This window comes from Periophthalmus magnuspinnatus, chromosome 18 (genome assembly GCF_009829125.3).
Source record: "Periophthalmus magnuspinnatus isolate fPerMag1 chromosome 18, fPerMag1.2.pri, whole genome shotgun sequence".
In the NCBI taxonomy this organism is placed as follows: domain Eukaryota; kingdom Metazoa; phylum Chordata; class Actinopteri; order Gobiiformes; family Gobiidae; genus Periophthalmus; species Periophthalmus magnuspinnatus.
In genome coordinates, this window is record NC_047143.1 from 923,282 (window position 1) to 946,332 (window position 23,051).

Consider the following 23,051-nt stretch of genomic DNA (forward strand, 5'->3'; position numbering starts at 1 on the left):
CACAGGCTCTTGATGAGGGGGATGGGCTCTGTGAGTTTTCAGTGTTTTTCTTTTATTAAACTTAACAGAAATGCAGGAGGTGTTAGTGATGATGTGGTTTTGTGGTTGTTCTGTTAGTGACGGTTTAACCGTGAATGGCAGGTGTAGATAAGGCGCCATCTGGTGTTTATTTTATGTAAAAATGAAACCGAAACTGTTCTGTTGATTGGAGGAGCAGAGAGTTTCAGAGCTCAGACACAGAGGAGGAGCAGGGAGTTTGAGGGAAGAGCAGAGACACAGGAACACAGAGGAGCAGACGGAGCACGCACAGGTCTGTATCTCTGTTTAAAATGTCTTTTCTTGTTGTTTTATGTTTTATAGACACACGATGCTGCTGTTTTTTAGTGTTTTAAACTAAATGTCACTGAATAGACTCGGTATTTTCCGCGTCAGGTCCGCCCCCGTGGAACTGCGCACTTTAATCTGCAGACTGTAAACAGCCTCTTGTGTAATTTTCTGACACTTCATGACGCGTTTGTTCTATAACTTTATACAACGTCACATTAAACACGTGCATGAACTACACTCGTGTTTATGGAGGAAACACATGAGAAATGTTTACATGTTTTATGTTTATAGACTTTTAATCCCTGGTCTCTTCATCTTATGTGACGTGTCTGTGTCTGTTGTTCTTTATTTGCTGTTGTTTTTCACTGTTTCCACATCTGCACGTCTCTAAAGTCATGTATGTTTGACAAGGGTCAATTTAGAGAGAAAAGACTGAACTTATCAAAGAAAACAAACAAACAAGAGCCCAAAAAGTCAAAAGTGTGAGCTCGCGCGCTCTGGACACGAGGAGGGTCCTGGAGCGCGCGGGCTGACGGGAGCGCGCGGGCTGACGGGAGCGCGCGGGAGACACGTGGGGAAAAGGCAGAGTTCAGACTTTAGTTTGTTTTTTTCACTGTTTCCATCACTGTGTCCTGCACAGGCCTCATATGAAATGACACAGAACAGCGTCAAACACATTTTCACCGAGGGCCACATCAGTAAAGTGTCTGTCCTCAAAGGGCCAGATGTAAAATAGATGTAGAGGTTAGATTATAAAAGCAACGTTCACACAAAAGGACCTGGGACGTGGAATATGACAGCACGGTGGCTGAGTGGCTCATGTCTCACAGCAGAAGGTTTGGTTGATCCCCGGGTCACCAGGCCTTTCTGTGTGGAGTTTTTCATGTTTCTCCTCGTGTCTGGATGGGTTTCCTCCGGGTACTCCGGTTTCCCCCATCAACCAAAACATGAACGCCCTTCAGACAACTGTTGTTGTGATTTTGGGCGTTACAAAAATAAATGAATTGAATTGAATTATGACAGATTTAAGGACAGTCACGGGGGACGAGGAGAATAAAAATGTTGTTCATCAGATGTTGAAAGCAGCGGGTGGAGTGAATGTGGAAAATGATCCTCAGTGTCAGATACAGTTTAATGTCTGTGTCCCTCAGGCGTCTGATCCAGAGGAAAAGACCAAGTTTAAATCTGTGGACAAACCATTGGTCCAGTTGACAGATTTAAACTTCGTCTTTTGCGATACATTTTAATCCACATCATTCATTTAAATCAGGGGAGTTTTGTGTCTAATGTCACGGCAGAATTTCTCAGACACAGGACAAGTAAAAAACAGATGCTCTGTAGTTTCTTCTTTCTGTTTTATTAATTAAACTTGACACTGGATGAATTTTCAGACACATTTTAAATTGTGTTTCTTTTACTTTAGGTTTAATTGTCAGTTTAACTCCATTTTCTGGGAGATTGTTTTTGTTACATTCATGAAAAAGTGTGAACTTGAATGTTGTTACACACTTTCTCTGACCGTTTGAGATGACCCACGTTTAACCTTGAACTTTAACAATGCTCTTCTGGATGAGGTGCATTTCACGCTGCTGTAACTTTACGAACACGATAAACCAGTTTTTCAGTTTTCAGTTGACATATGATCTTTGGTTAGGAATGACTGGGCTCTTCTTTCATCTGAGTCCACTGGAAATCCCCAGAACTCGCTCCACCCGTTTTTCATTTATTTATGCTTTTTTTTTTATTATTAAACATTTATACATCAGTCTATTAAATCAAAATATTAACTTTTCCAGCCTGTGATAATAATTCCCATGAGCCTCGGTGTAGCACGAGCCCTTTAAGGCGGCTCAAATGGATCTTCTGTATTATATTTCGATCATTTAGACAAACTAATGGTCTAAACATTCAAAAAGACGTACAGCATGTCAGATATTTATTCTGAAGTGTTACGCAAACGACTGATGGTCATACTGACTTTCTTATACAAATTGCTCAAGTCCTGAGAGTGGACACGAGGACGGAGTCTGCTGACCTGGACTTGGGAAACGTCCGTGATTCGTTGACAGAGGAGGAAGCTGCAGAGTAAGGGTCACTGAGTCGGAGTGGACCGCGTTCTCCTCCTCGGTTGTCGATGCGGCCGCTCGTGGCTGTGGTCATGAGGTCTCTGTGTGACCGGGGGACTTCTGCGTCGTGTTGTGAGGCGCTAAGGAGCCACAAGACACCGCGGGAACTTTTGGAATCAGCTTTAATCTGTGCAGTAAAAGTACAAAACTTTATGAACGTGTGCCGCGACACGTCGGTCCGGCGCACACGACACGAGAGAAGACGATGGACAAGGTCAACATCGCCCCGCACTCGCCCACACGAACAAACGAAAACAACGAAACAACACAGGAGCTCGATATTAACTTACCGTAAATTTCGGACTATGAGCCACGACTTTTTCCCCCAAGCTTTGAACCCTGCGGCCGATACAGCAGCGCGGCTTATTCATAGAATTTTACTGGATAACGGCCACCGGGGGGCGCTCTCTGGCTGTAAACGTAAAAGTGAGACAGACGTGGGGAAAGATTATGAGCTGAAGAATTCACTAGTTTTGATTTTGAACGGTCACGGCGCAGCATGGAAAACACATGAAGAAATGAAATGGATATGATGCAGTTTTTAAGATAAAGAAGGAAATAGAGCCAGTGCAAGTAAGTTTGACCAACAAAGAAGGAAATAGAGCCACTGCACGTGAGTTTGACCAACAAAGAAGGAAATAGAGCCACTGCACGTGAGTTTGACCTTTAAAGAAGGAAATAGAGCCACTGCACGTGAGTTTGACCAACAAAGAAGGAAATAGAGCCACTGCACGTGAGCTCGGTATCAATGAATCCAACTTGGTCGATGTAAAAAGACGACAAAAGAGGAAATAAAAGCAGACGGCCCGTGTTGGTGCAGCTTTATTTTCTAAACCTGCAGGTGTGTTCATCCCATGTTGTTGTCGTGTCGGTGCCACTTTTCAGGCACAGTTTTTAAAAAGCATGTCCGTGTACCGTCTTTCTGTGTAAATATCTCACGTTACAACATAAAAACCTGCAGCTTATATTCAGGTGCGGCTTATATATGTACAAAATTGATTTTCTTTTCAAATTTAGCTGGTGCGGCTTATATTCAGGTGCGCTCTATAGTCCCAAATTTACGGTAAATACAAATAAATTATAACCTCAGATGTAAACAAAAGTAAAGATAATTACAAGAGGACACTTTAACAGTGGGATCACAATAGATGACTGACCTCTGACCTCTCAAAGGGAAGGGGTGGGAGTCAAAATCTGAATTTATACCAGGAACGAGAAGAAGGACACACGAAGAAGAAAGTAACAGACAGAAGAAGCAGCTGGAGGACCAAGGCTGCACGTAAAATTAAACACCAGGTGTGAACAAAACTGTGATAAACACAAGCAGCATTTTGTGTAATTATACATGAATTATACATATATACGAACGAGTTACATCTGTCTCCCGGTGGAAGATGCTGAAACTAAGGGTCGGGTGAAGGAGTCTGATCCCGTCTTGTCGGGTTGTAGGACTCCTGAGGCAGTGACAGGTCACGCTGCAGCTCGTGGGTCACACAGGCAAAAACTCTGGACTGAGCGGAGTTTGGGGAGGCCGTGGATTAGGACTATCACCTCCAGTGTTTGAAGAATACGTTAAGTATCTCCTCAATCCCACCGCGACATCTTCAGAGGAGGAAGCAGTGACCTAGGACTCCGAGGGGGACCGCTGAGGGGGTTGGGCTGGATGAGATCCGTCCTGAGTATCTAAAGTCGCTGGATGCTCTGAGTCTTTCCTGACTTGTCTCTCTGTAACGTGGCGGTCGGGGACAGTGCGTCTCGACTGACTGACGCGGTGGTTCCTCTGTTTATGTAGGACGACCGAGTCCTCTCTGGCGAGGTCTGTTCTTGGGACTGGAAAGGAGAATCCAACCTATAATCGAGGACGTCTGACGTAGAAGTTATTGGAAAACTTCTTTAATTTTTTTATTTAAGTGTTAAGTCTGGAAACCAAAAGGTGTGTTTGATTCCTGGGGACTTTGTTTACTACCTGGAAGCTACAGAAAAATATATAAATTAATAAACCATAAAAATACATTAAAATACAATAAAATATGACATGTTTTATAGAATCTACGTGCACCATGCATCCATCCATCCATTTTCTTCCTCTTATCCGGGGCTGGGTCGCGGGGGCAGCAGTCTAAGCAGGGACTCCCAAACTTCCCTCACCCCAGACATGTCCTCCAGCTCCTCCGGTGCGACCCCAAGGCGTTCACAGGCCAACCGAGAGACATAGTCCCTCCAGTCTGTCCTGGGTCTTCCCCGGGGCCTCCTCCCGGTGGGACATGCCCAGAACACCTCCCTAGGGAGGCGTCCAGGAGGCATCCTGAGCAGATGCCCGAGCCTCAGCTGGTTCCTCTCAACGTGTAGGAGCAGCGGCTCTACTCCGAGCTCCTCACGTGTGACCGAGCTCCTCACCCTATCCCTAAGGGTGCGCCCGGCCACTCTGCGAAGGAAACCCATTTCAGCCGCTTGTATCCGCGATCTTGTCCTTTCGGTCATTACCCAAAGCTCATGACCATAGGTGAGGGTAGGAACGTAGATTGAGGTAAATGGAGAGCTTTGTCTTTGGGCTCAGCTCCTTCTTCACCACAACGGACCGATACAGCAACCGCATCACTGCAGACGCTGCACCGATCTGCCTGTCAATCTCCCGCTCCATCCTTCCCTCACTTGTGAACAAGACCCCGAGATACTTGAACTCCTCCACTTGAGGCAGAGACTCCCCACCCACCCGGAGAGAGCAAACCACCTTTTTCCGGTCGAGAACCATGGCCTCGGATTTGGAGGAGCTGATTCTCATCCCAGCTGCTTCACACTCGGCTGCAAACTGCCCCAGTGCTGCAGGTCCTGGCTCGATGAAGCCATCAGGACAACATCATCTGCAAACAGCAGAGATGAAATCCGGCCCCTGAACCAGGCCCCCTCCACCCTCTGGCTGCGCCTAGAAATTCTGTCCATAAATATAATGAACAGAACCGGTGACAAAGGGCAGCCCTGACTGAGTCCAACATGCACCGGGAACAGGTCTGACTTACTGCCGGCAATGCGAACACAGCTCCTGCTCCGGTCATACAGGGACCGGACAGCCCTTAGCAAAGGCCCCTGGACCCCATACTCCCAGAGCACCCCCCAAAGGACACCACGAGGGACACGGTCGAATGCCTTCTCCAGATCCACAAAACACATGTGGACTGGTTGGGCAAACTCCCATGAACCCTCAAGGACCCGATGGAGAGTATAGAGCTGGTCCAGTGTTCCACGACCAGGACGAAAACCACACTGCTCCTCCTGAATCCGAGGTTCGACTCTGGAATAGACCTAACTGGGAAGGCTGAGGAGTGTGATTCCCCTGTAATTGGAACACACCCTCCGGTCCCCCTTCTTATACAGAGGGACCACCACCCCGGTCTGCCACTCCAGAGGTACTGTCCCCGACCGCCACGCGATGTTGCAGAGACGTGTCAGCCAAGACCCACAACATCCAGAGACTTGAGGTACACAGGACGGATCTCGTCCACCCCCGGAGCCTTGCCACCGAGGAGCTTGCCAACCACCTCTGTAACTTCAGCCAGGGTGATGGACGAGTCCGCCTCCGGGTCCCCAGTCTCTGCTTCCTCCTCGAAAGACATGACGGGGGGATTGAGGAGATCCTCAAAGTATTCCTTCCACCGCCCGACAACATCCCCAGTCGAGGTCAGCAGCTCTCCACCCGCACTGTAAACAGTGTTGGTGAAGCACTGCTTCCCCCTCCTGAGGCATCAGACGGTTTGCCAGAATCTCTTTAAGGCCGTCCGATAGTCCTCCTCCATGGCCTCCCCGAACTCCTCCCAACCCCGAGTTTTTGCCTCTGTGACTGCCCGAGCCGCGGCACGCTTGGCCCGCCTGTACTCATCAGCTGCCTCAGGAGTCTCACGAGCCAACAAGGCTCGATAGGACTCCTTCTTCAGGTTGACGGCATCCCTTACTTCCGGTGTCCACCACCGGGTTCGGGAATTGCCGCCGCGACAAGCACCGCAGACCTTACGACCGCAACTACGAGCAGCCGCATCAACAATAGAGGTGGAGAACATGGCCCACTCGGAGTCCATGTCCCCAGCCTCCCCCGGGATCAGGGAGAAGTTCTCCCGGAGGTGTGAGTTGAAGACCCCCCTGACAGAGGGCTCTGCCAGGCGTTCCCAACAGACCCTTACAATACGCTTGGGTCTGCCAGGTCTGTCCGGCTTCCTCCTCCGCCAGCGGATCCAACTCACCACCAGGTGGTGATCAGTTGACAGCTCAGCCCCTCTCTTCACCCAAGTGTCCAAGACACGTGGTCGGAGGTCAAATGACACGACAACAAAGTCGATCATCGACCTCCGACCTAGAGTGTCCTGGTGCCACGTGCACCGATGGACACCCTTGTGCTCGAACATGGTCTTTGTTATGGACAAACTGTGACTAGCACAGAAGTCCAATAACAAAACACCACTCGGGTTCAGATCAGGGAGGCTGTTCTTCCCAATCACGCCCCTCCAAGTGTCACTGTCGTTAGCCACATGGGCATTGAAGTCCCCCAGGAGAACAACGGAGTCCCCGGTTGGTGCACTGTCTAGTACTCCTCCCAGGGACTCCAAGAAGGCCGGGTACTCTGCACTGCTGTTTGGCCCGTAGGCCGACACAACAGTGAGAGACCTGTCCCCGACCTGAAGGCGCAGGGACGCGACCCTCTCGGTCACCGGAGTGAACTCCAACATGAAGCGGCTGAGCTGTGGGGCAATGAGCAAGCCCACACCAGCTCACCGCCGCTCCCCGCGGGCAACGCCAGAGAAATGGAGAGTCCAACCCCTCTCAAGAAGTTGGGTTCCAGAGCCCGAGCTGTGCGTGGAGGTGAGGCCGACTATATCTAGCCGGTAACGCTCAACCTCCCGCACAAGCTTAGGCTCCTTCCCCCCCAGCGAGGTGACATTCCACGTCCCCAGAGCCAGTCTCCATGTCCAGAGCACCATGCATTTAATATTTATTATTTATTATATATTAGTTTGAAGTGTACAAGAGTAATTTATTGAGTTAAGTGAAACAAACTTCACTGAGTTGTACCACTGATACTATCCTCACACACTTCCTCACACTTCCTCACACATTTCCTCACACACTTCCTCACACACTTCCTCACACACTTCCTCACACACTTCCGTGGTCTTGTGGTCGTGTCTGTGGTTTGGTTAAACTGTTCTAAATTGCATCAGTACTTCTGTAAAGACGTGTATTTTTCTGATGGTGAATTTCACTCAGTGTTTTATGGAAGAAAAAAATATATATATATCTATATATTTAATGACATTTGTGTTCCCATAGGTGTGAAAATGTCAAATCTACAGGAAACAATAAGGAAGAGGAAGATGAAGAGTGATGATGAAGAGCAGAGTGATGTTGCACAAAAGAGGAATCCTGGCCCCAGCAGGTATCAGTCTGGTGATAGTTTATTAAAGGTTTCAGCCTTAAAGCCTCTGGATCTGTTCAGAATAAACATTAAAACCACAGAAATACAGCACTGTGGGACTCCAGGATGAGAAAGAGACTGTACTGCACTGGACAAAGACGTTCAGCTGCTCCAGGACACTTCTTCAGTTGTGGTCAGATTCCTGCTGGACACTGCCTTATATCTGTCTGAAGGAGGCGCTAACGACACTGAAGCTAACACCTGTTTGTTTTGACTGTTTCTGTTTTAGCTCGGTCGACAGATTGACAGATTTGAATTTTACTTTTGTTAACGTGATTATTGATGTTGGTGTTTACTTGTTGTTTACTTCTTCTGTTGTAGAAGAAAACTGAAGGGAAGTTGTGTTTTTGTGCCTCACACACGACTCAAATAACTCTTAAAGTGTTCCATTCTGCTCTGTGTTTATGGCACGTTCATGTTTTTAATCATTTTACACATGTAGAGTCGTTTTTTGGGGATAAACCTGTTTTAGGGTCATTATGTCAGCGGCTTAAGTTAGTTTTAATATTATTGTTTATCATCAAACAATTTATTGTACTTCAAAATTTGAGTCATTATCATCTATGTAATCAGAGGTATAATACTCCCTACAACAGAAGCATAGCTGGACTGGACCTGACTGGACAACACTGTCATAATGTGTCGAGGCTCCTGTACTGAAGTAAATAAACTTCACTTCTTCAGCTCTGGGGCGACTAAACTTTATTCTACCACAAATAAACTCAGTACGATTATTTCCAGACCCCGCCCCCTCCTCACTCTCCCCTTTAGTCCTCCAGACCCTGATCTAAACTTGTAGATTATATAAGATTATAGATTATAAAAGACTTACATTTAAATGTACTCACTAATATCCTTTTATATTTTCTAGTTTGGGGAAGATGGAGTCGACTGGTCCCAGGCCTTTGTCAGTGAAGAGTGAACGTTCTATGGGCCATCCTATGACCTTTCAACGAGGACCCAAAAGGTAATCCACATTGTGTCATTTAATACAGAGGTTCCACTAAGGCAAATAAGTATTTGAACACCCTGTGTTCTCCCACCTAGAAATCACGGAGGGTCTGAAATGTTTATCTCAGGTCCATGTCCACTGTGAGAGACATAATCTAAAAAAAAAATCTGGAAATCACATTGTTTGATTTTTTAAATAATTAATTTGTATGTTACTGCTGCAAATAAGTATTTTCTCCTCTATTTATGTTGGAAGACCCAGTCGCGACCCATCTTCAATGCTCTAACTGAGGAAGGAGGTTGTTCCCCAAAATCTCTCAATACATGTCCCTGGTCATCCTCTCCTTATACAGTGCAGTCGTCCTGTCCCATGTGCAGAAAAACACCCCAAAGCATGATGTTTCCACCCCCATGCTTCACAGTAGGGATGGTGTTTTTTGGATGGTGCTCATCATTCTTCTTCCTCCAAACACGACGAGTGGAATTAAGACCAAAAAGGTCTATTTTGGTCTCATCTGACCACATGACTTTCTCCCATGATCCTCTGGATCATCCAAATGGTCATTGGTCAAACTTAAGACGGGCCTGGACATGTGCTGGTTTAATCAGGGGAACCTTCTGTGCCATGATTTTAAACCATGACGTCTTAGTGTATTACTAACAGTAACCGTGGAAACGGTGGTCCCAGCTCTTTTCAGGTCATTAACCAGCTCCTCTTGTGTAGTTCTGGGTTGATTCCTCTCCTTTCTTAGGATCATTGAGACCCCACGAGGTGAGATCTCACATGGAGCCCCAGTCCGAGGGAGATTAACAGTCATGTTTAGCTTCTTCCATTTTCTAATAATTGCTCCAACAGTGCATCTTTTTTCACCAAGCTGCTTGGCCCTTTCCAGCCTTGTGGAGATCTACAGTTTTGTCTCTTCTGCATTTTGACAGTTCTGTGGTCTTGTCCATGTCAGTAGTTGGAGTCTTACTGATTGTCTGGGGTGGACAGGTGTCTTTATGCAGCTAACGACCTCAAACAGGAGCTTCTAATTTAGGATAATAAGTGGAGTGGAGGTGGACTTTTTAAAGGTGGACTAACAGGTCTTTGAGGGTCAGAATTCTAGCTGATAGACAGGTGTTCAAATACTTATTTGCAGCAGTAACATACAAATAAATTATTTAAAAAAAATCATACAATGTGATTTCCAGATTTAGATCGTGTCTCTCACTGTGGACATGCACATAAGATGAACATTTCAGACCCTCCATGATTTCTAAGTGGGAGAACTTGCAAAATCACAGAGTGTTCAAATACTTATTTGCCTCACTGTAAATGTACTCATTAATATCCTTTTATATTTTCTAGTTTGGAGAAGATGGAGTCGACTGGTCCCAGGCCTTTGTCAGTGAAGAGTGAACGTTCTATGGGCCATCCTATGACCTTTCAACGAGGACCCAAAAGGTAATCCACATTGTGTCATTTAATACAGAGGTTCCACTAAGGCAAATAAGTATTTGAACACCCTGTGTTCTCCCACCTAGAAATCACGGAGGGTCTGAAATGTTTATCTTAGGTCCATGTCCACTGTGAGAGACATAATCTAAAAAAAAAATCTGGAAATCACATTGTTTGATTTTTTAAATAATTAATTTGTATGTTACTGCTGCAAATAAGTATTTTCTCCTCTATTTATGTTGGAAGACCCAGTCGCGACCCATCTTCAATGCTCTAACTGAGGAAGGAGGTTGTTCCCCAAAATCTCTCAATACATGTCCCTGGTCATCCTCTCCTTATACAGTGCAGTCGTCCTGTCCCATGTGCAGAAAAACACCCCAAAGCATGATGTTTCCACCCCCATGCTTCACAGTAGGGATGGTGTTTTTTGGATGGTGCTCATCATTCTTCTTCCTCCAAACACGACGAGTGGAATTAAGACCAAAAAGGTCTATTTTGGTCTCATCTGACCACATGACTTTCTCCCATGATCCTCTGGATCATCCAAATGGTCATTGGTCAAACTTAAGACGGGCCTGGACATGTGCTGGTTTAATCAGGGGAACCTTCTGTGCCATGATTTTAAACCATGACGTCTTAGTGTATAACTAACAGTAACCGTGGAAACGGTGGTCCCAGCTCTTTTCAGGTCATTAACCAGCTCCTCTTGTGTAGTTCTGGGTTGATTCCTCTCCTTTCTTAGGATCATTGAGACCCCACGAGGTGAGATCTCACATGGAGCCCCAGTCCGAGGGAGATTAACAGTCATGTTTAGCTTCTTCCATTTTCTAATAATTGCTCCAACAGTGCATCTTTTTTCACCAAGCTGCTTGGCCCTTTCCAGCCTTGTGGAGGTCTACAGTTTTGTCTCTTCTGCATTTTGACAGTTCTTTGGTCTTGTCCATGTCAGTAGTTGGAGTCTTACTGATTGTCTGGGGTGGACAGGTGTCTTTATGCAGCTAACGACCTCAGACAAGAGCTTCTAATTTAGGATAATAAGTGGAGTGGAGGTGGAGTTTTTAAAGGTGGACTAACAGGTCTTTGAGGGTCAGAATTCTAGCTGATAGACAGGTGTTCAAATACTTATTTGCAGCAGTAACATACAAATAAATTATTTAAAAAAAATCATACAATGTGATTTCCAGATTTAGATCGTGTCTCTCACTGTGGACATGCACATAAGATGAACATTTCAGACCCTCCATGATTTCTAAGTGGGAGAACTTGCAAAATCACAGAGTGTTCAAATACTTATTTGCCTCACTGTAAATGTACTCATTAATATCCTTTTATATTTTCTAGTTTGGAGAAGATGGAGTCGACTGGTCCCAGGCCTTTGTCATTGGAGAGTGATCGTTCTATGGGCCATCCTATGACCTTTCAACCAGAGCCCAAAAGGTAATCCACATTGTGTAATTTATTACAGAGGTTACAGTGAGGCAAATAAGTATTTAAACACCCTGTGTTCTCACACTTAGAAATCACGGAGGGTCTGAAATGTTTATCTCAGGTCCATGTCCACTGTGAGAGACATAATCTAAAAAAAAAAAATTCTGGAAATCACATTGTTTGATTTTTTAAAATAATTTATTTGTATATTACTGCTGCAAATAAGTATTTGAACACATGAGACAATCAATGTTAATATTTGGTACAGTAGACTTTGTTCCAGAGGTCAAACGTTTCCTGTAGTTTTTCTCCAGTTTGCTCACACTGCAGGATTCTGGCCCACTCCTCCACAGATCTTCTCTAGATCAGGTTTCTGGGCTGTCGCTGAGAAACACGGAGTTTGAACTCCCTCCAAAGATTTTCTATTGGGTTTAGGTCTGGAGACTGGCTAGGCCACTCCAGAACCTTGATATGCTTCTTACGGAGCCACTCCTTGGTTGTCCTGGCTGTGCTTCAGGTCATTGTCATGTTGAAGACCCAGCTACGACCCATCTTCAATGCTCCAACTGAGGAAGGAGGTTGTTCCCCAAAATTTCACAATACATGGCCCCGGTCATCCTCTCCTTATACAGTGCAGTCGTCCTGTCCCATGTGCAGAAAAACAGCCCCAAAGCATGATGTTTCCACCCCCATGTTTCACAGTAGGGATGGTGTTTTTTGGATGGTGCTCATCATTCTTCTTCCTCCAAACACGACGAGTGGAATTAAGACCAAAAAGTTTTATTTTGGTCTCATCTGACCACATGACTTTCTCCCATGATCCTCTGGATCATCCAAATGGTCATTGGTCAAACTTAAGACGGGCCTGGACATGTGCTGGTTTAATCAGGGGAACCTTCTGTGCCATGATTTTAAACCATGACGTCTTAGTGTATTATTAACAGTAACCATGGAAACGGTCCCAGCTCTTTTCATTGACCAGCTCCTCCCGTGTAGTTCTGGGTTGATTCCTCACCTTTCTTAGGATCATTGACCCCACGAGGTGAGATCTCACATGGAGCCCCAGTCTGAAGGAGATTGACCATCATGTTTAGCTTCTTCCATTTTCTAATGGAATTGCTCCAACAGTGGATCTTTTTTCACCAAGCTGCTTGGCAATTGCCCCGTAGCCCTTTCCAGCCTTGTGGAGGTCTACAGTTTTGTCTCTTGTGCATTTTGACAGTTCTTTGGTCTTGTCCATGTCAGTAGTTGGAGTCTTACTGATTGTCTGGGGTGGACATGTGTCTTTATGCAGCTAACGACCTCAGACAAGAGCTTCTAATTTAGGATAATAAGTGGAGTGGAGGTGGAGTTTTTAAAGGTGGACTAACAGGTCTTTGAGGGTCAGAATTCTAGCTGATAGACAGGTGTTCAAATACTTATTTGCAGCAGTAACATACAAATAAATTATTTAAAAAAAATCATACAATGTGATTTCCAGATTTAGATCGTGTCTCTCACTGTGGACATGCACATAAGATGAACATTTCAGACCCTCCATGATTTCTAAGTGGGAGAACTTGCAAAATCACAGAGTGTTCAAATACTTATTTGCCTCACTGTAAATGTACTCATTAATATCCTTTTATATTTTCTAGTTTGGAGAAGATGGAGTCGACTGGTCCCAGGCCTTTGTCATTGGAGAGTGATCGTTCTATGGGCCATCCTATGACCTTTCAACCAGAGCCCAAAAGGTAATCCACATTGTGTAATTTATTACAGAGGTTACAGTGAGGCAAATAAGTATTTAAACACCCTGTGTTCTCACACTTAGAAATCACGGAGGGTCTGAAATGTTTATCTCAGGTCCATGTCCACTGTGAGAGACATAATCTAAAAAAAAAAAATTCTGGAAATCACATTGTTTGATTTTTTAAAATAATTTATTTGTATATTACTGCTGCAAATAAGTATTTGAACACATGAGAAAATCAATGTTAATATTTGGTACAGTAGACTTTGTTCCAGAGGTCAAATGTTTCCTGTAGTTTTTCTCCAGTTTGCTCACACTGCAGGATTCTGGCCCACTCCTCCACAGATCTTCTCTAGATCAGGTTTCTGGGCTGTCGCTGAGAAACATGGAGTTTGAGCTCCCTCCAAAGATTTTCTATTGGGTTTAGGTCTGGAGACTGGCCACTCCAGAACCTTGATATGCTTCTTACGGAGCCACTCCTTGGTTGTCCTGGCTGTGCTTCAGGTCATTGTCATGTTGAAGACCCAGCTACGACCCATCTTCAATGCTCCAACTGAGGAAGGAGGTTGTTCCCCAAAATTTCACAATACATGGCCCCGGTCATCCTCTCCTTATACAGTGCAGTCGTCCTGTCCCATGTGCAGAAAAACAGCCCCAAAGCATGATGTTTCCACCCCCATGTTTCACAGTAGGGATGGTGTTTTTTGGATGGTGCTCATCATTCTTCTTCCTCCAAACACGACGAGTGGAATTAAGACCAAAAAGTTTTATTTTGGTCTCATCTGACCACATGACTTTCTCCCATGATCCTCTGGATCATCCAAATGGTCATTGGTCAAACTTAAGACGGGCCTGGACATGTGCTGGTTTAATCAGGGGAACCTTCTGTGCCATGATTTTAAACCATGACGTCTTAGTGTATTATTAACAGTAACCATGGAAACGGTCCCAGCTCTTTTCATTGACCAGCTCCTCCCGTGTAGTTCTGGGTTGATTCCTCACCTTTCTTAGGATCATTGACCCCACGAGGTGAGATCTCACATGGAGCCCCAGTCTGAAGGAGATTGACCATCATGTTTAGCTTCTTCCATTTTCTAATGGAATTGCTCCAACAGTGGATCTTTTTTCACCAAGCTGCTTGGCAATTGCCCCGTAGCCCTTTCCAGCCTTGTGGAGGTCTACAGTTTTGTCTCTTGTGCATTTTGACAGTTCTTTGGTCTTGTCCATGTCAGTAGTTGGAGTCTTACTGATTGTCTGGGGTGGACATGTGTCTTTATGCAGCTAACGACCTCAGACAAGAGCTTCTAATTTAGGATAATAAGTGGAGTGGAGGTGGAGTTTTTAAAGGTGGACTAACAGGTCTTTGAGGGTCAGAATTCTAGCTGATAGACAGGTGTTCAAATACTTATTTGCAGCAGTAACATACAAATAAATTATTTAAAAAAAATCATACAATGTGATTTCCAGATTTAGATCGTGTCTCTCACTGTGGACATGCACATAAGATGAACATTTCAGACCCTCCATGATTTCTAAGTGGGAGAACTTGCAAAATCACAGAGTGTTCAAATACTTATTTGCCTCACTGTAAATGTACTCATTAATATCCTTTTATATTTTCTAGTTTGGAGAAGATGGAGTCGACTGGTCCCAGGCCTTTGTCATTGGAGAGTGATCGTTCTATGGGCCATCCTATGACCTTTCAACCAGAGCCCAAAAGGTAATCCACATTGTGTAATTTATTACAGAGGTTACAGTGAGGCAAATAAGTATTTAAACACCCTGTGTTCTCACACTTAGAAATCACGGAGGGTCTGAAATGTTTATCTCAGGTCCATGTCCACTGTGAGAGACATAATCTAAAAAAAAAAAATTCTGGAAATCACATTGTTTGATTTTTTAAAATAATTTATTTGTATATTACTGCTGCAAATAAGTATTTGAACACATGAGACAATCAATGTTAATATTTGGTACAGTAGACTTTGTTCCAGAGGTCAAACGTTTCCTGTAGTTTTTCTCCAGTTTGCTCACACTGCAGGATTCTGGCCCACTCCTCCACAGATCTTCTCTAGATCAGGTTTCTGGGCTGTCGCTGAGAAACACGGAGTTTGAACTCCCTCCAAAGATTTTCTATTGGGTTTAGGTCTGGAGACTGGCTAGGCCACTCCAGAACCTTGATATGCTTCTTACGGAGCCACTCCTTGGTTGTCCTGGCTGTGCTTCAGGTCATTGTCATGTTGAAGACCCAGCTACGACCCATCTTCAATGCTCCAACTGAGGAAGGAGGTTGTTCCCCAAAATTTCACAATACATGGCCCCGGTCATCCTCTCCTTATACAGTGCAGTCGTCCTGTCCCATGTGCAGAAAAACAGCCCCAAAGCATGATGTTTCCACCCCCATGTTTCACAGTAGGGATGGTGTTTTTTGGATGGTGCTCATCATTCTTCTTCCTCCAAACACGACGAGTGGAATTAAGACCAAAAAGTTTTATTTTGGTCTCATCTGACCACATGACTTTCTCCCATGATCCTCTGGATCATCCAAATGGTCATTGGTCAAACTTAAGACGGGCCTGGACATGTGCTGGTTTAATCAGGGGAACCTTCTGTGCCATGATTTTAAACCATGACGTCTTAGTGTATTATTAACAGTAACCATGGAAACGGTCCCAGCTCTTTTCATTGACCAGCTCCTCCCGTGTAGTTCTGGGTTGATTCCTCACCTTTCTTAGGATCATTGACCCCACGAGGTGAGATCTCACATGGAGCCCCAGTCTGAAGGAGATTGACCATCATGTTTAGCTTCTTCCATTTTCTAATGGAATTGCTCCAACAGTGGATCTTTTTTCACCAAGCTGCTTGGCAATTGCCCCGTAGCCCTTTCCAGCCTTGTGGAGGTCTACAGTTTTGTCTCTTGTGCATTTTGACAGTTCTTTGGTCTTGTCCATGTCAGTAGTTGGAGTCTTACTGATTGTCTGGGGTGGACATGTGTCTTTATGCAGCTAACGACCTCAAACAGGAGCTTCTAATTTAGGATAATAAGTGGAGTGGAGGTGGAGTTTTTAAAGGTGGACTAACAGGTCTTTGAGGGTCAGAATTCTAGCTGATAGACAGGTGTTCAAATACTTATTTACAGCAGTAACATACAAATAAATTATTTTAAAAAAATCATACAATGTGATTTCCAGATTTAGATCGTGTCTCTCACTGTGGACATGCACATAAGATGAACATTTCAGACCCTCCATGATTTCTAAGTGGGAGAACTTGCAAAATCACAGAGTGTTCAAATACTTATTTGCCTCACTGTAAATGTACTCATTAATATCCTTTTATATTTTCTAGTTTGGAGAAGATGGAGTCGACTGGTCCCAGGCCTTTATCATTGGAGAGTGATCGTTCTATGGGCCATCCTATGACCTTTCAACGAGGGCCCAAAATGAGCCCAAAGCGGTCAGTCGTTCAGGGGGACATGTCTCTCCTGTCCATGGTCCGTAGTCAAAGACAAATGTAAAATCTGTTACTGGACTAAAAGTTGTAGGAGTGAAGACGTTCAGCTGCTCGTCCAAGACGCTTCTTCAGTTGTGGTCAGATTACTGCTGGACACTGTCTTATATCTGTCTGAAGTTGAAAGATTTTACATTTGACTTTTCCTGTGGATCAGACGTGGACGACTGAGGGACACAGACATGTTCAGGCTCTAGTGTTTCATGGGTTTCAGCTTCTCTATCGTAGGAGACATTTTGAGGACTTGGACTAATCTCGTTCTGAATCGTTAAACCCATTGATAGAAAACAATCACATTCACACTGCAGCAACTAAAAAGAACTAAGGACACATCCACTTTGTACAACAGCAGGTGGCGCTAAACTGTACAGTGTGGACACCTGTCAGACCAATCACACTGTCCCTTTCACCTCCAGACCCCGCCCCCTCCTCACTCTCCCCTTTAGTCCTCCAGAATCTGATCTAAACTTGTAGATTATATAAGATTATAGATTATAAAAGACTTACATTTAAATGTACTCACTAATATCCTTTTATATTTTGTAGTTTGGGGAAGATGGAGTCGACTGGTCCCAGGCCTTTGTCAGTGAAGAGTGATCGTTCTATGGGTCATCCTATGAGCTTTCAACTAGGGCCCAAAAGGTAATCAGAGTTTTATTATTTGATTTGTGATATTTCTCTAATTAAACTCGTCAAAACTCCCTCTCAAACTATAGACATGAGGCACATCCTGGTTCATAGACAGAGAAAATGCTCTGGATTATTTCAGGGCCTGAGACATATTTAATTGTGATAAGATTTCTCAGAGCTTTTATAACCTGTGCTCCCAGTCGACTTGTCCCAGTCCACTGCTGCTCATTGAACCTCGTCAAAGTAGATCATTGAGCCCAGACAGTATTTTGAAGCCCAGAGAAGCAATTGTACTGCACACAAACTTGTGTAGTAAAGTTGCACAAGTTGATTATGTCCTAATTTTAGATGAAGGGTTGAGCGGCAAATGCAGAATGATCTCTGTATTTTATACAGGTTTATATCAGTCTGGTCCCACGTCCTCTGATGCACTAGAGATTAGTGTCACAAACTAACAAAATAAAGTTGTATGGCTTGAAACATTTCCTGAAGCTTTTGTGAAAACATATATTCACTTTTGTTTATTCACACCAACAGAAAAGGCAATAAACTAAACTAAAGATTTGTGTTTCATGTGGATAGGCCTGGTAATTACATATTAACCATAAACCAGGTCAACACTTCTTCAATCTGACAGTTACACAGCAAAGTCCACCTGAGGATTCTGTCCTGTCTCCAGCTCCATGTTTAACTATAGGGACATAGACGATGACTCACCTGCCCATGGAGCCTTTTAACCCACAACTGTCAATGAGTGTATCACACTCTGGAGCTGTCAGTGTGTGAACACAGTATTTGAATAAATATTATCTTCTGTTTCCTGCAGATCCCAGCTTCCAGTTTGTTGCGTTTGTGAAGAGACTTTTGAAGAAGACCCTTTGTATTTGACCTGTCCACATGTGGCCTGTCCTCCCTGTGTAATGAACAACACACAGATCCACTGCCCTCAGTGTGGCACCGAACACAAACTGAAACCGACTCCACAGGCTCTCAGACTGACAGGTGAGTCCAGTGTAGATCTCACCTGGGCCCATCTGTCCCACATCTAACCTCAGGCTCCAGTGGTTACTCATGGTACTGCAGCAAACACTGACTAATCTTTTTGTACATTTCCAGGGGACAGTAAACCCTTTGACTTAACTGAGAAACTGAAGAAGGAGATGCTCAACAGGTTTTCTATGACGACTGAAGGAACTGGAGATGAGAGGACTCCCCTGAACCACATCTACACTTCACTGTCCATCAACTTTGGCAAGACAGAGGTTGTCCCAGAGCACTACTCCAAACACATGATGATGAAAGAACTGGATCCTCAAGAAGAAATCCAAGTCAGTGACCTTTTCCTTAGTTCACCAGTGAAGACCAGAACTGTCCTGACAAACGGCGTGGCCGGAATGGGAAAATCTTTTTGTGTCCAAAAGTTCATTGTGGACTGGGCTGAGGGCGCTGCTCAAAAAGATACTCCTTTTGTTTTCTGTCTGGCTTTCCGAGAGCTTAATCTGGTCAAAAATGACAGAAGTTTGCTCCAGCTCCTGACTGACTTCCACCCCGCTCTGAGCGGCATAGACCCACAGGTCTTAGACTGCACTAAAGTGATCCTGATCCTGGATGGATTTGATGAAAGCCGGTTTGACCTGGACTTCAGAAACACAGAGAGAGTCACGTCGCTCCAGAAGGTCACTTCTGTGTCCAGCCTCATGTTCAACCTGATCCAGGGAAACCTGCTCCCTACAGCCCATCTCTGGATCACCTCTCGGCCGGCGGCCGCTCATCAGATCCCCGGAGAGTTCATCCACTCAGCCACTGAGATTCAAGGGTTCAACGATCTCCAAAAGGAAGAATATTTCAGGAAGAGGTTCAAGAACAAACCAGACCTCGCTGACATGGTGATTTCTCACGTGAAGTCGTCACAGACGCTGGACTTGTTGTGCCAGATCCCCATCTTCTGCTGGATGTCCTCTGTTTTATTTGAGGAGGTCTTTGGAGGAGAGGAGCAAACTGGAGCTCCTCAGACCCTCACTGAGATGATGGCAGCATTTGTGTCTATTCAAACCAAGCGCAGCAGCAGAAAATATGACAAGAACCCAGAGAAAGAGAGAACCAAACTTCTAAAAGCTAAAAGAGAGCTCCTCCTTAAAGTCAGCAAACTGGCCTTTATCCACCTGCTAAAGAACAGCCTGATCTTTTATGAAGAAGATTTACAACAGTGTGGACTCGACCCCAAAAAGGACACAGTCAAATCTGGGTTTTTCAACTCCATTCTCCAACAAGAGCATCTGTTTTTGCAGCAGAAAGTGTATTTCTTTGTGCATCTGACCGTACAAGAGTTCTTCGCTGCTCTTTATGTTTACGACAGTTTTACCAACAACGAACCCTGGGCTCCAGAGCTGAGCACCTTCATGGGTCTAGAGTCATCAGAGCCCTCCTCCAGACCCCTAATGTTTGACCTCCTAAAGATGGCCGTCGACCAAGTGTTGGAGAGGAACGGTGGTCACTTGTTCCTCTTCCAGCGTTTCCTTTTTGGTCTTGTGCTTGAATCAAATCACAGATTTATTCCTGGATTACTGCTCCCTCTAGAGTCAAGTCAAGACACAGTTAAAAAAATGTTGAGTCATCTCAAAACCATTCGACGCAAAACCGTCTCCCCAGACGCCTGCATCAACCTGTTTCAAACCATGGTGGAGATGGGAGACACCAGGATCAGTGAAGAGATCCAGGAGTATTTAAAGTCAGAGGACAGAGCTCGGGTGCAGCTGACTCCTCTGCACTGCTCTGCTCTGGCCTTCACCATGCTGGTTTCTAAGAGTGTCCTGGAGGAACTCGAGCTAAAGAGCTACAACACGTCAGAGGAGGGACGACGGAGGCTCATCCCGGCTGTCAGGAGCTGCAGGAAGGCCAAGTAAGTACAAAAGTCAAAAGAGCCTTGATTATCCCTGACCGTCCTCCAGTGACCCTCAGAAGTGTTGATGTCTCTGCAGCCTGTCGGACTGCAGAGTGACTGAGGCTTTACTGAAGCCTCTCTCTTCAGCTCTGATGTTTCCACACTCGTCTCTGAGAGATTTGGATCTGACCAACAGTGATCTGGGGGACTCTGGAGTGGAGCTGCTCTGTGAGGGTCTGAGGAGTCCAGCCTGCAGACTCACAACACTCAGGTAGTATATAACTGCACTATTACTATTCACACCAGACCTGCATCTCCTCATGATGGTTGTGTCCAGGTTGTCCGGTTGCTTAGTGACAGACAAAGGCTGTGGTTTTCTGGTCTCGGCTCTAACATCAAACCCGTCCCATCTGAAGGAGCTGGACCTCAGTTATAACCACCTGGAGTCAGGAGGAAGAGCCCTGACTGAACTAAAGACAGACCCTCAGTTTAAACACCTCCAGTTTGAGTAAGTTTCACAAATATCCCATCAACCTCTGAGAACCTGGGACTGTTTAACAATGTGAATGTTGTTTTGTTTGCAGTGTATCTAATGGTGGAAGTCACAGAATGATCCCAGGACTGAAGAAATGTAAGTCAACTTAGACATATTGACTTATTATCAGTGTTTTTGTCTCTTAAGTCGTCATGTCTGTACTGAACTAATTCACACAACACAGTACCTCTATAAAGTTGTTATGGTGGTTACATGAACACTAGTCATACTAACACACAATCAGCCGACAGGCAAATTAATTTCCAAACTTCTGGACTTGACACAAACAGAACCACATGGACCCTTGTTTGGTGCTTTATGCAGTGGTCTTTTCTTTGGATAAATGCACCATGAGGACGATGTGCCCTGGTTGCACTTTTGGAGTGACCCTCAGACAAAGTCCTACCTGCAGAGGCAGGAGAAGTGTCAGTGATAAGGTCCAGTTTTACTTGTTAGGCAAACATTTCAAACAACGAGCTGTGCTTCAAGCGTTTCAACCAATTCCAAGACCACCTTCTTAAAGTGCTCTCGGAGTGACCATTTAATACAGTCCCGGGTGCAGCTGTCGTCTTCACACTGACCCAAGCGTCGCTCTCGGAGCAAAGGCTTTTACGTGGACCTCACTAGTGTCAGTGTGAAACCTTCTTTCACACGTAGATCAGATATGTGACTTTACTTGTTCTCCACAGATCTGTGTGTCCTCACCTGGGACAAGGCCTGTGCAGGGGTGCAGTTTTCAGAGGAGCAGAGGACAGCGTCCCGCTCTGAGGACGGCCCAGACTCGGTGCTGGTGCGAGGAGCACAGGGGCTGAGCGGTCGCTGTTACTGGGAGATCGAGGCCTCTGAACCGTTCAACATCGGAGTGACACACTGGAGCAGAGGGCTGGAGGAGTTTAGGCTGGGACAAAACCAGACGTCCTGGAGTTTTGTTTGCTCTGAAGGGGGCTGCTATGGTTTCCACGACAACAAGAGCTTCCCAGTCTCTGTCCACTGTTCACGCTCCAGTCGACTGGCCCTTTATCTTGACCACACGTCCGGGGTCCTGTCCTTCTACAGAGTCACTGCAGACAGTCAAACACATCTCTACACTTTCAGAGAGACATTCAACCATATTCTGTTTGCTGCTGCTGAGCTGAAGATGAAGGGCTTTGCCAAATTTTACCACGATCAGAGCAGACAAGAATAACCTTTAACCTCAGAAATCAATGATTCAAGAGTCGATGAAGGTGATCGGTGTAGGTAGAGCCACTGTCTCATCTCCAGTCAGTGCATGGGCCGTGTGCTCACAGGGCCGGGGCAGCATTTGGGACATTTTTTTTTCAGTCTCATTTAAAAATGTTCAAACGGAAAGTGTCAATAAATTTTTTTGTTACAATAAAAAAACAACACACACATTACGTGATATAACTCACCTAGTTACATGGAATCAAATGCTCGCTCACAGACAAATGAAGCCAGTCCCTCGTTAAAGTAAGTCTGCTCTCCTCACAGTCACATGTAAAAGACGAGGTTTCGTGTCACTAGATGTTCACCAGACGTGCACAAGTTCACAAATCTCAATTGGAACATGTGCTAGCCATTAGCTTGAGCTAAAATAAAACATCAAAAGGTTTACACCTTCAGCAATTACTTTTAATCACGGCGACATGGAAGGGTACACACTTCACTATGGATACTTTGCAATGACATCATGCTGGGGCTCTGCATGTATGTCTATAACAGAATGTGCAGCAGTTACCATGGTGACAAGTTTTTAGAGTCTGAAAACTCCAAATACAAAACAAAATGGATTTCAAGAGCACGTTTCAGGAGCCTGGTCAGTCCGAGCTCATGGTCTTGTTTAGGAGTTTGATTTTACACAAAAAGCTGTTGGCTAATGCTAATGCTAATACTAATGCTAGCTAGCTTATAATTTCAGAGGGACTTGTTTAACAGCACAAATCAGCTCACCTGTTGTAGTTCCAACTAAGTCAGTTCTTTGGTCAGACTGTGTTAGAACAAAACGTGGATAAAGTCTAATTTAAGTAAC

The 23,051-nt window shown here is 44.9% G+C and overlaps 1 protein-coding gene across 1 annotated transcript; it reads left to right on the plus strand.

Moving 5' to 3' along the window:
• Positions 1-238: 238 nt before the first annotated feature.
• On the plus strand, positions 239-22,695 carry LOC117386346 (NLR family CARD domain-containing protein 3-like). The gene is made up of 15 exons (XM_055229108.1): positions 239-310; positions 7,770-7,875; positions 8,786-8,881; positions 10,217-10,312; positions 11,648-11,743; positions 13,372-13,467; positions 15,091-15,186; positions 16,815-16,922; positions 17,523-17,618; positions 18,433-18,608; positions 18,723-20,505; positions 20,585-20,758; positions 20,825-20,995; positions 21,072-21,118; positions 21,712-22,695. Exons 2-15 carry the CDS (start codon positions 7,778-7,780, stop codon positions 22,206-22,208), a joined length of 3,630 nt encoding a protein of 1,209 aa, XP_055085083.1. The 5' UTR covers positions 239-310; positions 7,770-7,777; the 3' UTR covers positions 22,209-22,695.
• Positions 22,696-23,051: the final 356 nt, after the last annotated feature.

Excerpts from the sequence above, each read along its gene's own strand:
- LOC117386346 (XM_055229108.1), top strand. The coding sequence starts at position 7,778 with ATGTCAAATCTACAGGAAACAATAAGGAAGAGGAAGATGAAGAGTGAT. Across the intron at positions 11,744-13,371 it reads TTTCAACCAGAGCCCAAAAG|TTTGGAGAAGATGGAGTCGA; the intron begins GTAATCCACATT and ends TATATTTTCTAG. Across the intron at positions 15,187-16,814 it reads TTTCAACCAGAGCCCAAAAG|TTTGGAGAAGATGGAGTCGA; the intron begins GTAATCCACATT and ends TATATTTTCTAG.